General features: G+C 34.2%; 1 protein-coding gene across 3 annotated transcripts in view; it reads right to left on the bottom strand.

Moving 5' to 3' along the window:
* ppp1r13l (protein phosphatase 1, regulatory subunit 13 like) overlaps positions 1-19011 on the bottom strand; it is a 55953-nt gene that overhangs the window by 33876 nt on the left and 3066 nt on the right. For 2 of the 3 annotated variants that reach the window (NM_001014320.2, XM_005173643.6), the window contains 1 exon segment: positions 2996-3060. In NM_001014320.2, the coding sequence (NP_001014342.1) occupies positions 2996-3032 (37 nt within the window). In that variant the 5' untranslated portion in view covers positions 3033-3060. 3 annotated transcript variants of the gene reach the window in all.

Here is a 19011-nt window from a genome sequence, read left to right as displayed (position 1 = left end):
TTCAAGCAGAATAAAACATTTATTGTTTTTAAAATACTCACAGAGGTTCATGGAAATAATAATGATAACCATTTTACTATAATCTCACAACGTGTGTTTTTTACAACAGACACACAATGCTTACGAAACTAGAAAGTTTACTTTATTCCTCTCCCCGTTAAACAGACACTTACTTTCATGTTTAGTTTATGAGTGTTCGAGTTGTAAATCCAGGAGCTCTAATCTCCACTGCAGTGCAACCCATCAGCCGTCACAGATAAACTCATATAATCATAATTAACATGTTTCTTACATCTATCTCTCGTATTTAAAAATCTCCCTTTGGAGTTGACTTTGAGATTAGTAGCTTTTTAGATCTTTTTTTCTTACGCCCAAACATACACTCCACACTGACTAACACATTAAAAAATTGAAAAACCCTTTGACATTTTGATGCAAAGTTGACAATTAAATAACATTACAATCAACTGAGATTTAGATCATGTTTAATTCATTACAGCATGACAATTTAAAATGTTAAAACAGTAAACTCATCCAATTTAATACTAACTTAACTGACCTTTTATGAATATAAACATCATCAATGCACGATGCTAAGGGGTGAACAACATATGCAGCCTCTCTACGGTCGAGAGTTGCACCAAGTGGTTATCACCCACAATTGACATTCAAATGTCCCCATTTCAAAGCAAAAAATTCAACAAAAGGTACATTTATTCAATAATATAATGTTAATTTTATAAAGACTGCAATACTGCGAGTAGGGATGCGACGATTAACCGGTTTCACTATTAATCGCGATTTAATTCGCCATGGTTAATTAATCGTAAAGGCTTCTCAACACTGTGTTTTTGCACGGAACAAAACTGCAGCAACTAAACAAAGTTATGCCAACTGTGCTAGCTGAGCTAGTTTGTAAACTGAGATTAACAACCGCGCACACTGGACTGACTATGAATGAGGCTAATAATTAAGGCAAGCTAGTTTAAGTTCGTTACTTCCAATGGAGGGACGCGCACGCAACACAACACGTTCATGCTTTTCAGGCGCACCTAGTTGAGATGACAGAGGCCTTTTGTGAACGCGGAAACTGCATACGGCTAAAGTTTGAGGAAGAAGCAATGGAAAGTACAAAGGGTTTGCAAACCCACTTATACCCACTTACAAATTATGTCGCCGATGAGAACGATCATGTGGCGAGTGTTGATCCGCCAGCCGAGATTAATCGAGTGTTTTCAGAGAGAGTGCTGAAAGACTCAAGCCTGTTTCACACCGCAAGCGTAAGTAGCGCGTGTTTTTTTTTTTTGGTGTCCATGTAAACAGATTAGAGCTTTCATACTGCACATAGAAGCAGCGTGTCAGCGCAAGACGTGAGCATCACTGAAGCAGCAGTGCCGTAATAGTTTTGGTCTATTTTTGCCACGCTGCACATGCTCAATTAAGATGACAATACATTGATAATGACCAAAAAGACCACAGATAAATGATATTATAAATAATAAATAAATAAATAATATTATTATTAATAACCACAGATTTTTATATAGTCAATCGAATGAACTTTTAAAACGGCAACACATATGTATTTAGGCCCAAACTACAAAACCAAATTTAAAATAATTTTTGTTTTAAGCAAGAAACGGAGATTATTTCTTAGACTATAATCATACAACCAAAATTTTTAAGCGTTTTTCGTTGACCTAAATGTCACCCCTCTAAGCAGCAATTGCACGTTTAGCTTGCTCACTATCCATTCTCGAACACAATTGGTCAACCTGACTTACTGCAACAAATGGTTGAAGGGTCTCTGTTGTGATTGGAGGTAAAAGAGGGTAAAATAAAGATGACAAAGATATATACAGTATGTTACGGTTAAATTAAGTTGTCTAGGAAAAAATAAACGTAACACTTATAATATTAAATTATTACTGAGTAGATAGATGGAAAATACACCAGGACACAAAATTTACAGTCAATTCATTTATTTCTCTTACGAGGAGAAGAAAAATGAAGCCAACAAAAGAGAGGCTTACATGTGTGCGCTTTGTACAATGTATATATAATATTAATAATAAGAAAAAAAAATACAATCGAAAGTTTTAGGGGAAAAAGGAACTAGAGTGGCGCCAAAGCAAAGAACTAAACAAAACCAAAAGCCACCTAAACTAGAACACAAGATCCCCCTCTAAACTTACTAATAAAGATCAAAACGTGAAAAAGAAACCGAAATCTTCAGCGTTTGCAATGCCACACCTAAACTCCCTGAAATAATAAGCAAAAATACAAAATGCGGCGCTCACCCACTTACCTAGTGTTTCTGAACATTGAAGTTACCTACAGGCAAAATGTATGTCGTGCGATTTAGTAAACTATTCCCTTTTCCCCAAAAAGGAATGATAAACTCTTTAACCATGACTTAATTTACATCGATGTAGTTATTCAGAAACACAGAACAATTGGTCTACGAGGAAACGCTCTAATGAGGAGTGACAGGCTCGGGATCCAATCAGCAGGTACCTAGTAGAGAAAAAGTAGCGGAACAAAAGGTGATAAGGCGAGACAAAGAGCGAATGATAGACAAGGAGATGCGAAGGGAACGAAAGGAGACAAGCAAAACAGAGAGGGAGAAGGCACAAAAATACAAACTCCCACGGACCGTAACACAGTAGCTTATGTATGATCCATAAGTATGTGTTCAGGGGTTGACGGTAAAAGTTAGTCTGCACAGAACATCATTGTGCAGAAAATGGCTAGTCTACATTCGCTCATTAAGCTACAGTTTCAGAGTAGCTTCCCCAAAAAGGGTGATTTTAGACATTCACAAAAATGGACAAATGCAACAAGCCACTACAGACCTCTTTAATGCTTTAGTTGTTGACCTGGAAAAAATATTTGCAAGCTTAAACCTGTAAGCAAATTAAAACTGATTCGTCGTGTCCAGTCCTGCATTGTTAGTACACTGGAATGAATCATACTGGGGCATTAAAGTACTTACACATCAGGTTGCTGCCAAAGCCTCCCTGGGAGTTCATGGTGTCCGGGTTTCTGGATGTATGAGTCCTGTAAAATCAATGAACAGCCTGAGTGAAAAGAGGAAGATCAAATTGAGGAAGATCATCACAATGTCTAACAACACACCTAACATGACATCAAACATCATAAGTGTCGTTTCTGATTCAAAGCAAAAAATTGTTGCGAATACATGGTTATACTAATAGCCTGCTTACTGGGAAAACATCATTAAGTTTAATGGTTGTGTAGTTTACAAAATTATGCATGGTTACATGGTTAAGTCATTTAAATGTAATTTTCAGAAATGGCTTCTTAATAATCAACATTGTGAACACTACAGGCTTTTTGCTGCTGTTGTTATTTTATGTTGTTTATTTAAGTAATGTTTTTAGTTTGAATTTGTATTTTTATTGGCATGGTGTTTACTAACAATAAAAACTAGTCTTTGTGCTAATTTGGGTACATTTACACTCTTGGACATTACGTTAATGTCCACTGTCCCTTGTTATGAAAAATAAAACAAAATGAAACTTATGTCTGTGCCTTAGGAACTATTCTGATTAACTAGCATTTGGTTCTAAGTCCTAGATTTTGGATTGTAATCAGGCAAATATTGTATGAAAAGTATAGATTACTAACTTGTAAGACTAAGCCCTTCATGCTACACAAACATTACATAAATATTTTTATTATTATTATTTGTATATGTACAGTTGGAGTCAGAATTATTAGCCCAGAGTTAATGTCAGAATGACTAGCCAGGGAAAGCCTGCTTCACAGTAAAATATAGTAAATTCTACAAGATAATACTGTGAAATCACAGTAATGAACTTTCCTATCTACTATAAAGTTACACTATATGATTGTGATTTCACAGTAATTTAATGTAACAAAATCACAGTAAATTACTGTTAACTACCTCAAAGTAATATGTTGTGAATTTATATACGGTATTTTACTGTGAAAGTAATGCAATTATTAGCCAGTAATTTACTGTGAATTTAAGGTCAAATTTTTTACAGTTTTACAGTGCATCATTATGCTTATATCAGATGCTGCAGACTAAAACTACGTTCACACTCCGATTTTTTTCTCAGATCTGATTTTTTTTTTGTTTTTAATTGCTGTTCTCATTGTTGTTTTAAACGTGACCGATATCAGATTTACAGTGTGAACAGATCACGGTCCTAAACTGTGCAAAAGTACAGCTACACACAAACTTTAACTGTTAACTTTAACATCAACTGTTTTGTTAATGCATTATTATTTACGTGATATATTCTACGTATGCAGTATTTTATTCATTTTATTTATGGAATTTTATTATAGTGGTATAAATGTATATTAAATCTAATGGAACAGTGTTTTTTGGTTAAAGGTTATTTAACCGCTTGAGCGGCAGTTGTAGTTCTAAAAAATAAACAAAATCAACAACCTTAACTTTCTTGGGGGATTTGCCCTTTATGCCATTTTACTATTGATCAGCCACTTGTTTGTAGTAAGAGCCAGAATTACGAATGTTGATCGTAAACAATATAAAGATTGCAGTAATTCCAGCATAAGTGTTTACACTGCCGTCGCATTGCAAAACAATCACATCTGTATCAGATTTCATACCACATATGAAAGTGACACAAATCGGAATTGAAACGATCAAATTTCATGCGGTTTGGGCCACATTTGGCTGCATGGTCCCAACGTTTGATATGCGTCCTTACGTGATAGAAAGCTATGGATTGTTGTGAACATGTATAGTACTGGCTGTACAGGCTGGGGATTAAAAGTAATAATTTGAGAGGAAAGTCTCTTTCTTCAGATTTCACTTTTTTAAGATCTCAACGTATGATCAAGAGCCAAAGCTAAAGGTATAAATCTGGTTTTGCCTATATTGGTTTCATCTTAAATCTTACTCATTTCTCTGTTGAAGAAAAGTGTCCTACACCTTGATGACTTGAAAGTAAATACAAAAATATTGTGAGCTTTACCTTTAAATGTGTCATAACAACTTCAATGTTTGTGTGTTTGTTTATTTAAATCACATACTGTTCAGTGCATAATTTTAATTTCTTCATGGTCAGTTTTCAAAAAAGACAAAGAAATCTAGGCATAATACTGACCTTGAATTTTGCAATGTGGAAGTAAACTCTTTTGTGCGATTGTTTTAGAACTTCTGATTCATTTGCCTATTGGGGAAATGACTATAAATAATAAATGGCATTAAAGTGTCAAACTACTTGCTCTACAAATGAGTGTTTATGAAAATAAATAAAAATAATAAAATCACAAAATATAATTGCAACATCAAGCAACATAATGAGCTGCTTGGTTATGGTTTAAAAAGAACGGAAGTGAATACGACTAAAAGTCTTCAGCCCTTCAGGTTCCCAAAAGCTGTGCCTGCAAATGCGTTAAAAAAAGGTCAATAAACTATCGTTCATTTGGGCCTAATAAGAGAATTTAAAGCCCAAATTTCCATCAAATAAATGCAGCTTTGATGGCACCTTTAAAATTCTACAAACCCCAACCGTTTATATGGCACAGACAAAGATTAATGAGTCATGATGATGCTATTCTGCAACGGTGAAATGATAAAACATGCCCTGCCTAATAAAACATTGCTCATAAGCAGGATTTACAAGAGGAGGACTTTCTGATGCATTCCAACACCACTCAGACCAGGCCTCCAGTTCAAATTATACCAATACATTTAACAGAAATCCACCCTTTGTGATTTATGAAGTAACCTGCAATCCATGCCTGACATCTGTTACAACAGCCTCTTGTCTACAATATAATTAAATTTATGCCATAGGCCAATGATTCAACAACTATGACCCCCAGGCAAATGATGCTAGAAACCTTTAGAACGACTTTCACCTTTGCTTACATGAAATTTAAATGTGTGGCTGTGCATAGGCAAACAGATACACATCATATAATAGTTAGATCTTTGCCACCCTCCATATAATAGAGCTGAACAAGTTATACTAATATATATGAATTTAATCATCATTATGAATTGCTATCCTTATTCCTAAATGTAAACATTTGATTTTAAAGTTTACTTTTAAAAGTTTAAATCAATCAAAGCAATCACAACAGTTGTCCTGTTCTTTGTACCTCACTTAAATGACCTAAGATGATTTGACAGACGCTGGATCTTTTAATCTTGATAACTTATCTCTGGCTAATTTGGTTCTTTAAACAAGTTCATGAATCAGGTTAAAATGTCAGGATGAACTGATCTGAGATCACTGCATGTGTTGCGAAGGACAAATCTATCGATCCTTGAATTCATGATCAGCAATACAACAATTGGCCGATGGCACAGCAACAAAATGACAAAATCTGATTAATATTCAATTATCCATTTGATCAAAATTACATAAAATAGAATTCATACATAATTACATAAAATAGAATTTTCATAGAAAACAGTTTTATAAATAGACTATTTTAGTGTGGTGATGTCATGGGCTCATGAACATTTCCTGTTTGTTGTCAAATTATTTTATAACTGTAACAAGAGGAAATTCAATCATAAATTAATGTTAAAACAGCTATTATAACATTATTTATCAAAATGTATCAATTTTTAGACTCTTGAAAGCTATTAAAATTAAAAAAGGTAAAACAGAAAATACATTGGGATTATTGTTTTTGTTTACATCTCTCAAAATGGTCTATATGATACGTGATACTTTGTGTGCGACAGGCTTTACACTTTAATTTGTCAAGAGAATTGGCCTAAGGAATAATTAACTATTTAAATAAACTTTGCATCAAAAAAGCCTTTTGATATCGTTAAAAGTGCCTGCAACTTCTGTGAAGCAACAAATCACTGGCATATTGTGCTTGTCTATAACACTATATAATCACTATATATTGTGCTTCAGTGGATGGGAATTATTGTACTGCAGCTGGTACCTTAAAATAGTATGCGTTTGTAGCTAAAGCTACATATTAATAAATGTTGTCTTTAAACCCCTTAGGGAGAACCACCCCGTGACAGTCTTTATATATATATATGAAAATATCAGAATTCGGTTCATACTTTCAATATTACCTTTGCTTGAAAAGACCCGATCTAATCATGTTGATTTGAAATAAGCCTGCTCCCCAGCAGGTTTTTGCTACCAGACCTGTTGCCATGACAACAACTCTTGGATGAGTTTTGAAAAACAAAACAATCCTGGATTGTGTCAAACCATAAATAACCAAATCTAGCTAACTAAGTAATCCACAGATGAAGAATGGACCCCTGATGTTTAGATCATCATTCTGACAATGGGTTCAGACTATAAGACAGTTCAATCAATCAAATTGAAATCGCCATCATGATTAATCAAAAACTGCAACTGTCATGCACATGTTGTCAGGGAAGCATGGTTCTAATGATCAGCAGTAAATATCTTCTGATGGCCAAATGGCGCTCTCATGTGGAAACTCCAAACACACAAAAAATCCATGAAATCCCCATAAACGTTGTGGAATAAACAGAAGATTTAACTGCTTTCATAGATTCAGTTAAAACGAACACACACACACAACTACAAAATAATTTCACAGAATTTATTTTTAAAAATTGGCAGAAGTAATGAATTGAGCTTGGAGTAAAAATATGTTACTGAATGAATCAATTCCACATGCTTTCAAATGTAGCAGCAACACAGAGCTGCAGATCATGGAGAAGCTATGGCAAAATTATTATTTTCTTTGATTCATTTGTGCCTGATTTAATCGTCTGCACTAATAAACACAATTTTGCTTAGTTTGTCATTGAACTATGGCTCGGTGTAGTAAACATTGGTCTACACTATCAGAAAAAAGGTACATGGTGCAACAAATAATGCTCCTTGAGGAAAGTTTTGTACCTTTGTAAAAGTCAGACCTTTTATGGTACAGAAAAGACCTCTTATGATACTGTTCTGTAACTTTTATGGTACATTTAACATGAAGGTACACAATTGTTCCTATAAAAAGCTACATAAGTGTTGGACAACTCCTTTATTATAATCCCTATATAAAAATATATATATTTAAAGGAAAGACAATAAGGCTTTATAAACAATTTCAATATTAAAACATGAATCACCATTTAAAAGTATATGTGTAAATAAACTTATAAACATTAATTATTAAGTTCTATAATACAATATTACAAAACAACTGGTAAAACATAAAACTGTAAGTATTGTAAACAAAACATTAAGGCATTTTAAATAAATGTTTGGCAAGCATTTTGACACTGTTAAAGGTGATAAGTTGTCACTAGTGGTACCTTTATGGATCAGACTTGTAATATTGTATGTGCAAGTTTTAATAAACAAAGGTAAATTTTGGTTTCCCATGGTACAAATCCTGTGCTTAAAGGTACAAATATTTTTGTTTGTCTTAACGTACAATTCTGTCCCATAAACAGGTACTTCCCTAGTAAGGGGTTTTACCTTTCTTGGTACAACATTGAACCATTTGTTCTGAGAGTGTATCTGACAACAGGTACTAGATATAAATAAGTCATTTATAAATTATACATTTAAATATAAAAATTCTTCAGCACAAGGAAAGCATGTATGGAAAGCACTAACATACACCCAAAGTGCTTTACAATGATATGAGGGGATCTCTCCTCGCCTACACCACTTTGCAGCCTCCAGATGCTGTGACAGCAGTCACAGGACAATAGCATCAGTGTGCCCACCACACATCAGCTACAGGTGGAGAGGAGAGATAGTCATAAAGCCAATTCAGTGGATGGGAAAGGCCCTGATGGGTGAGGGCTGATCTGGAAATTTGACCGGGACACCTGGGTTACACCCAGGGCTGGAGTGGGACTACTTTTCAGCCCTGGAGTTTCAAGCATTAGACCGGCCCACCTCAGTTCACGACTGACTATATTAAAATAAGGTCATTTCCAATTCAGTTTCTAATGACACTATCACGTCTTTTTCAAGAAAACAGCTGCTTAAGAACTTCAAATGTTCAACAACCTTACAGTTTAACAATAAAAAATAAAAATAAATAAAAAAAAGGATTACTCAGATGAGGATTGAACACAGATTGACAAAGTCATAACGCAACGTGCTGACCACTGGACCACAATGGTGCTGTTACACTTGTGTGGCCGAAATGATAGTTACATCATCATTACCCCGCAGGCTGCATTTTGCTCATCATGGAGGCTGCGAGACAATAAATAAGAAGAGCGGAGCTGCGGCAAAATAATTAATAAAAAGAGTGAGGCTATGGTCAAAAAAAAGAAAAAAAAAAGTGCAACTGCTGAGAGTGCAAACAGCTAGAAACACCGGCCCTCGCGGCCAAAAAACGGACTGGCCCACCGGGAACTCTCCCGGTCCGCCCGATTGGCCGGTTACACCCCTATTCTTTACAAGAAATGCCATGGAATGATTAATGACCATAGAGAGTCAGGATCTTAATTAAAGATGAAAGACGGTTCTAACTGACAGTATATTCCCATCAATATACTGGGGCATTAGAACACCACAGGTTCAGCACCTTCTTCTGGCCTCGCTAACCCCACTTCCATCAGTACCCTAGTTTTCCCATGTGGTCTCCGATCCAGGTACTGATCAAGCTCATCCCTGAATAGCTTCATTGAGCTATGTTAAACTTGTTAGCACTTGTTAAACACTCATGCAACAGGCCTCGCACTGCTTCCATGGCTCTAGACCAGGGATGTTTAACCCTGTTTTTGGAGATCTACTTTCCTGCAGAGTTCAGCTGCAGATCTTACTTAGTTAGTTTAAATGTTTTTAATTAGGGTTGGAGCTAAACTACGCAGCAAGGTAGATCTCTACGAGCAAGATTGGGCACCGGTGCTCAAAACCCTGCACATACTCTTCACCGATTTCAAACTGTCCAATCAAAATCTTGCGCTCTACATTGCTGCATTGTGTAGTTACATTATTTGAAAGGTTCTGGTCAGGGTATGTCACAGAGTATGTGACGGTAAAAAAAAAAATGTTAAAGCGAACCATTCAAAATCTCCAACTCATTTAGTATTTAAGCAAGTGGGCTGCATCCAAAATAGTGTACTTCCCTAATTTATGGTGGTTGACAAACAGTAAGCGACAAGGTGACACTGTCTCTGTCTCTTATGTTCAAATGTTCAAGAGAATAAAATCTCCACTTGCTGGGAAACGAGCATGATTCATCAATGATTCAAAATAAAAGCAGCCACCACCACAAGTTTTCCTCTATAATACATGTGTTGTGGATGGCAGATGCAACACGCAATAACAATCTCTCCCATGTTATCTTGCATTTGGAGGCGGATGTCTGATGATTGGGAACACAATCATGCTATAGACAATTCTAGGATGTACTTCCTAGAAATTAAAAAATGATGATGATGGACTTTCAATCAGATATTTTTAGAATTATAATGACAACATGAGATGATGTGATTAAGATCAGTGTGTTAGCCCTATTGTTTATACACATCATCTTTTGAGGAAAATTAAAAACAAATAAAATCCCATGACATGTTTTGATTTAAACTGAGGAATTTATTTAGTTTATGCATTTCCAACACATTTTTGTGGAAATTAAAAGAACATATTAGTTTAAAGCATGTTTTTAGAATTTTTAGAATTTATGTGTAGCTTGCATTTCCATTCAGCATTTTTATGTGATACACTTAAGTGTATAGCAGGGATGTGCACATCGATGCTCAAGTATCGATATACCGATACTCAAAGGCTTTTAATTTGGTATCGATATTGTTTTTAAATTATCAATATTTTAACTATTTTTTAAAAAACTAAACTAAACTAAATGTTTTGGCGCTGTGAACAGGATTGTCGATGGCACTTTGTATACAAGACGTTACACCAATCAATCTGCGGCAGAACGTGACGTGACGGAACATGACGTATATATATATATATATATATATATATATATATATATATATATATATATATATATATATATATATATATAAAAAATGATTTTTTTTTACATTATTTCGAAAAATTATATTTTAAATAATAAATGGTCTCGATATTATTATCGTAAAAATTTTAACAAAAAGTATCTGTATGGTATTGCATTAAAAAATTGTGGTATCGGAACCATACTGAATTATTAACATTGTTCTCTGACAATTTTTTTCTAAAAGTTTCTAAAAATGAATCTAAAATTTATTCAAGCGTATTAGGTTTTTCATGTGGACATGCATAAATGTATTTTTTTCAAAACTTCTAGTAAATTACATCATGATCTCAATTTTTAACCAAAATCTGAGGAATAACAACAACAGATGTTTACTAGTCTGTTCTTATTGCAGTTTTCAAAGAGCCAGTCAGTTCTAGATTATTCAGTATTGAGTCACTCATCTTGCAAAATCACTTCTCCTACACGCAAACACACAAGTACGCGCACATGCACAATCAAGTGTTGCACCTGGTGATTACAAATTTAGGTGTGGAAACAAAGATAAATAATCGGATATAATAATGGCTTATTAGTAATATTAAGCTGATATTCATTAGCTGTAAGTGGTATTATATTATCTACAGCTGCTTTAAAGACAATAACGTCCAGAAGCTTTTTTTTTTTTTTTTATCTGAAACTTTCACTTCTTTGGGGCAAAGTAAACTGAATATTTCTTTACCAGCACTTTTCTCTGTCCAAACAGCACTCAAGAACAGACAGGAAATACCTCAAAGCCTTCTTCTTGTCTGTCCTGTCACGATTAATACAGTCTAGTAACTGTCACTCATTGATTCACATCAGTGAATGCACTTTCACGATTCCTTCCTTCTTAAAGAAAAGTGACAAGACTAACAAGACAAGAAGTGGCAGCATATGATCTGAAAACCAGGGAATTTAAACGGTCAAAGAAATGCTTGTTTGTTTATTTATTTTGAAAAAATAATAGTGTCATGCTTGTTTTCTTTTTACTCAGATCTATAAAAGTATTTTAAAAATACATTTATTTTCATTTAATATTTATAAATATGACAACACTATTTGATATTTTAGTTCTTAAATTATTCAAAAGTGCATCTAGTATACAATGACTTGAATACACATATTCTATGATATATGTCTTTGATTTCTAAATACCCTCTGAATACACTCCTAAATTACAATCATTTGAATTAAAAACAATCTTCACCTTTCCAGAAAATCTTAACAATTTTTAATAATCTTTTCCCCCCCATGTGATGTTAATTCCCCCCTCTCATTTGCTGATTAAGAATTTGTGTTACTGATAAAGGAGCACTTTTGTTGAAGTGCTGTTGGACTCAGACCTGAAAAAGTGAGCCTGGAATGTGGAGCTGAGAAAGTCACAGGTTAATAATAACTTGCTGATAAGAAGACCAAACCCATTGTGAGCCTGAGGCGGAAAGCAGCAGATTAAGACAGCAGTGTTTAGTGATGGATCGAGGCGTGGTGGTGACAGAAAACATCTGCTCGTGTTCTTTCTCAACTCAAGATACTCAGTTGGTTGTTACACTTGTCCTTTGAACTAATCATTATGATCTGAATTACTAGGGAACTGTATCAAAAAATCTTCCTGACTTTAAATTTTAGTTGAATTAAATGAACTTGAGTCATATCTACTTAAGTCGAACTGACTAAAAAAGTATGTTAAACTTTGTATAGCTACAAGAATGTAGATTAAATTACTCATTAACTTATTAAATGAAGTTAACGTGACATAAAAGCATTTATTGCCATGGCTTTTTGTCATGTCATTTTTTTAAGTATTGCCTATGGCCCATGATTATGAATATAGGGCTTAATATTAGCATAACCATTCATTAAAGCAGTGTACAAATAAATAACATCCCATGACATGGTTTGTACAAATAAATAACATCCCATGACATGTTTTGATTTGAACTGAGGAATTTATTAGGTTAATGCATTTCTAACACATTTTTTTTTATCAATTAAAAGAACATATCAGTTGAAAGCATGTTTTCAATCTGCATTTTTAGAATTTATGTGTAACTTGCATTTCCATTCAGCATTTTTATGTGATTCACTAGGAAAACAAAGGGTGTGCAGAGCGCGGTTCGGTTAGGCTCGGGTGTGGTACACCAACCTGATCTCACGAGAAAACGTAAGTATTTTATGTTTTGCCAGTTTAGTGGCCAATTAGTACTAATTCGTACAAGTGCAGTCGTACGAAATTGTAAGAATTTAAAAAGGAGGCGTGGCACCTAACCTCACCCCTAAACCCAACCGTCATTGGGGGATGAGCAAGTCGTACCTAATTTTTACGAATTAGATGATACGAATTCGTACGAATTAGCCACTAAATTAAAAAGTTACAAATTGCCATGAGATTGTAGTGGGTACACTTTTAGTTTGAGTGCAAAGTGCACCTGAGCATGAAACTGAAGACTCGACATCACATTTAAGGGGACTGTTTCATATGTATTTATTATTTTTTTTTACTTTTCAACAAGTGCAAACTCTTATAGTTTAGCTACCACCATCAAAACGTGCAGCACGATGACTCTTCGAGCGTCAAAAGTGGTGAATCTGTTCAGCAAAAGATTTGACTAAAATAAATACAAAACAATATAACTAATACTATCTCCACTGTACTGAGCGAGAACGCTTCTCTTCCTAATTGAACAGTCGCATCATTGAGGATTTAAGAGTGCTCGGGCTCAGAAGGTAAAAAATTATTGCCATGGCTTTTTGTCATACAATTTTTTACAGTATTATTGCCCATAATTATGAATATAGGGCTTAATATTAGCATAACCATTAATTTAATCAGTGCAAATATTAGGCAGAATATTGTATTTATCAAAGACCTGCATCTGCATCCACAGAAAACACCAGACATGTGGTGTTGTGTGTTCCTTGTGTTAGTTAACATATATTTTGTGATTGCTTGATGTTGTTTTATGGTAAGCAGATTTAGAATGTAACAGTTGAATGTTAAAGTCTGAGTGAAATCAAAAAGTACAATGTTTACTTTGCTAGCTCGCATTGTTATTCTTAAGGTGAATAATTAATCCGTGCAAGTAAATCAACTGAAGAAAATTAAATGAATGTTTGTTTTGATAAGGAAAGTCTGACCATTTGCTTCCGCGTTACTTATGTTGATGTCAACCTGGGGGATTAAATAGGAAATGTCTATTAATATTCTTAACCAAATACACCATTCTTAATGTTATTTTGCTATCAGGGAACAATTTGTAAAAATAAAGGCCCGTCACTTACTTAATAGTTTCAAATGGAAGTATGTCAACATACTGAAATAAAATTCTCTGTAACTTCCCGTAGAGGCAGACTATGACCCTTTTTTTTACAATTAGGGATGTAACGATTCACTGCCGATTGAAATCATTATTCAAAATTATTGAAAATCATTACTGACAGTGGTGAAGTTCGCCAGACAAAACATACTACAAGTATTGTACAAAGACGTTTACTTACACTAACAGAACAACGAATATGACGCACATAAGCCCTCATCACAGTGAAAATTACTGTCGAAGACGTCTATACGCAAAAACAAAACTATTAATAAGCCAAACTCTGCTTGCTCTGACGAGTGCTACAGAGATCACATGGTTCATCAGTGTTTTCATAACGAAAGTGTGAAGATTTTTTTAGACTGTAAGAGAAAGCTGTTCTGCTACAGAGCAAGGTATTAAAATATTTTACCCTCTTCTTTTCAAATTAGTTTATGCATATTTTATTAATTTGCTTATTATATTTAAAAATGTTCAAGATTATGTCTTCTTAAGTGTATCACACTGATACTTATACTAATTATTTATAGAAGTAATATTAATTATTCACCTTCATAATCTTGCTCAACTCCTGTCCTACTATATAATTAGTCCTTTTATAATCAGTTTTTTTTTTTTTTTTTTTTTATGCCAGAGTCTGGATCACTGATCTTTGGTTTAGGAAAGGCTTTCCTCTCCACAACAGCCATCGCAGTCCCCAGTGAAAGAGTTTTTTTCATTAGCTGGGGGCTTTGTAAATGTTTATTATATACTTTTTTTTTTTAATAGCAATTTAGTTATGCCATAAAATGTATTATTTTACATAAAATGTGCAGCATTTAAGAAAAAAAATGAAAGGGATCTTTACCTTAAATTTGTTTCTAATCATTTTGTTTAAAAAAAATCAAGACTAAGTTGTGAATCGTGAGATTAGTATTGTGAATTGTTTCAAATCAAGAGTCAGGTGAATTGTTACATCCCTGCATTTTTAGCACACATTAATAGATCCAGTATTTGTGTAATCATAGCCTTTAAATTGCACACTGGAGAACAGCATTTTGACTGGATAAGGTGTATTTTACAGCTGGATGATTAATTCATTTTATAATTAATTGCAAATCTTTAAATATAACAACTTATGTGACATGCATTATTTTCACATTATGCCAACAAATTAAAAATTTTACTGAATAATAAATATATCAACAGATTAAATAACTGAAAGTTCATAAATAGTCATAGTAATAAACAAATGGGGCTCAATGACATCTGCTGAATTTTTCTCACAATCCATCAATCTGCTTTTTTTCTTTCTTTTTTTTAAATCTGGATACTATTTTAATTCAGGTTTCATTTTATCCAGACTGTGGATTAATGATTATAATAAATGACAGCAGAACAATAGTCTAAAATCATAAAACCTGTAATTTTACATTTCATGTTTAAACAATATTGTGATTTTTACAGTTATATTTTTATAAACTGTTTTAATTAAATATTCACTTATATTTTGCTTTTGTTTGCCATTATAGATCATTTGATGTTATTGATGCATTTTTTTTAAACCTAAATCACATCAGCGTTTGAAGTATACAGGCTTTCAAACATACATGCAGACGTTTACATGGGAGAGGAGCTGCTTTCCTATGCAACTTTGAAACCAAATTTTCAAATAAGCAAACAAGATTAAAACAAGATGGCGGCGCATGCACACACTGTGGCTTCTCTCTCTCTCCAGACAAAACGGTGTTTTTGTGTTTTCCATCTTGTTGGTTGCAGTGTTATTGTGTGCCCTTAAGTGTAATTGTGTTGCTTACAAATTGTTATTTTTTACATATGTTTTTAGATTATATTATATGTGTGATTGCATTCATTGTAATTTAATTTAAAAATGTAACTTTTTGTATTAATATTATCTGTTATGCGCCTGGGGTCTGAGTGTAACACAATCAACTCTCTGTATGCCTTGTACATGTGGTTGAATTGACGATAAAGCCGACTTTGACTTTGGTGAGCAAAACTGTCAACCAATCATACCAGTAGGTGTTTTTGATTTGGCATACTTATTTAAACACTGTGTTCAAATTATGATGTACTTTGATGTAAAACTCTCGCATAAATGCACAATAACACACATATCAATCTCAAAAGGTTGCTCAGCCAAAAAGAGGACAAAAAGCAAGTATAAAGGCGGCAACACCAAAGCTACAAAAGTATCAGATTTGTTACTAAAAGGCTATCACATAGCAAGTGACATTTCGTGCACACCGTATGACGAAGTGACGTGTTCTCAAAACTTTACATGCAATGTGATAGCCTTTTGGTATAATACATTTTATACTTTTGGAGCTTTGGTGTTGCCGCCTTTATATTTACTTGTAAAATGATTGACGTTAGAAGTGAGCAGTGCAATTAAGATAATACAAGACACAGTCAATGAAGCCTTGGTTTCTGCAATTCTCTGCACTATGGAAATCACAAGCCCCTACATTTTTACACACCTATACTGCCAGATGTTTTGAATCTTGCACATGCACTTCTAATCTTTATCTGTTGGGGTAAATATGAAGTTGGTCCAATAATTAATCCCAAATATATTCTGTCTGGTTGAGGTCAGGACAGTCAAGTTTCTCCACACCAAACTTGCTCGCCCACTTCTTTTTTGAAACTTGCTTGCTGGTGCGCAGTCATGTTGAAACAGGAAGGGTTCATACCCAAAACGTTCTCACAAAGTTGGGAGCATGACACTACAAAAAATGTTGGTGGGCTAAATCATTATGAGATGTTTTTACTGGAACTAAGGGGCCAAGCCCAACCCCTGAAAAACAACACAATCCCATCTCCACCAAACGTTGCACTTGGCACATTGCAGTCAGAGAAGTACTGTACGGTTGCACTGGCAACCACCAAGCCATCCAACACTTTGCATTGTTCTGGTTAATTTGAGGCTTGGAAACTCTCTATACACTGTTCTTAAACTAATTTGAAAGCCACATGAAGTTTGGAGGTCTGCAACTATTGAATTGTTGCAAAAAGCTGGTGACTTCTCTGCACCTCAGATTGTGCTGATCCTACACTGTAATTTTACATGGCCTACCACTTTGTGGTGGATGAATTGGTGTTGTTCCCAATTGCTTCTAGGGCTGTGCAATATTACAATGTATACAATATGGAGACAATAAAAAGTCTGTTGTTTCATTTTTTGCTCTATTGTTCATTTTGTAGTGTCACAAAATCGTTTAAGGTAACACTTTTTCATAATTTACATGAACAAAATATTACATGCCATTATTGGGATGCAGATAAAATCATGAATGAACAACATCATGAGACTATTACAATATTGAGAGTACAATGTTTACATTTTGCATTATATTTAGTGATATTATTAGTTATTATTTTATGTAAAGTGAGTTTTTTGTTATATCACCCAGACCTAATTGCTTCTATTTTGTCATAACACCACTAAAAGTTGATCACGGAATATTTTATTTAGTGAGGAAATTTCACAAACGCACTTACTCCACATGTGGAAACCAATCACACCATGAAAGAATTCATTGCGCTTCTGACAGCGGCCCATTTTTCTGTAGTGGACGTTATGATAAGTGTAATCAATCAATCCTACAATGCAGAACAATAACGAGTCTACAACCTATATACACAAATCAGCTAGAAAATCCTAATAATGCACTGCATTAGAATCCCAATAATGTGTGACTCCTTCAGATGAACTGTATTAGTGGACTAATGGAAGGTAATAGTGAATATAGGTGTAGGGGTGATTTCGCATACAGCCATACACAATAAATGTTATGGGCAATATTAGAGGAAGCAGCCATTTGCAGTGGTGTCCGAAACTATTGTGAACATTCTGATGTAAACTCAATCAATCCTATAATGCACCACAATAACATCTGTATGACCAATGTACATTCAACAGCAGGAGAAAACCCCATTATGCACTAAGTATTCACACATGCAAAATTAATTACCACGTTTGACCACAGAATGGCATCCACAGCAGAATCCTACTGGTGTTTCCAAATAAATTACTATTAAAATGAGAAATCAACATTTGTATACCTGACAAAAATCTAAATACTTTGGTTCATTACTAATAGCTCGCTAAATGTTAATAATCTATCACAGGGTCTGTCCAAGAAATTGAAAATCAAATCATTCTGAGAGGTTTATTAACCAGCAAAGCACAAACTAAACAACATCCCTTCCGGTGCAGTCAGTGCTCAGATTCACTCACTCATTTTCTTTCACTTCTTTAAGCAGACTAATGTAGGGAATAGTGAGTCAAGGGCAGGGGTGCCCAAAGATTTTCGCATGAAGGCCCAAAAACCAAATATCATTAATAGTCGTGGCCCGAAGATAAATCTACCAAACTATTTTATTTAATATTATTCAAAAATAACTGCTTTGAAAAATATTAAATAATGCAGAAAAACCTTTTAATGATAACTTATTGCAATAAAAACAATCACATTTATAACACATTTAATGCTGAATACACTCGTCAAGCAGAATCTATCTTTGCTTTCATTTGCTCAGCAAACTCTCTGCATTGTCCTCTATTCGTCGGGTGACAGTATGCACATTTTAAACTAACATACAGCATTTACATTTAAACATTAAATTTCAGTTAACTAAAAGATTACTTTACATTTGAAATGAGGATCTCTAAACCATCCCTATCATTCTCCCTCTCTACTCAGATGGGATGGCGGGCCTAATCAAAGCCTACTATGGGCAAACT

This window comes from Danio rerio, chromosome 18 (assembly GCF_049306965.1).
Source record: "Danio rerio strain Tuebingen ecotype United States chromosome 18, GRCz12tu, whole genome shotgun sequence".
Lineage (NCBI taxonomy): Eukaryota > Metazoa > Chordata > Actinopteri > Cypriniformes > Danionidae > Danio > Danio rerio.
The sequence above is the reverse complement of the archived record's forward strand: the minus strand, read 5'-3'. Positions and strand labels throughout refer to the sequence as shown.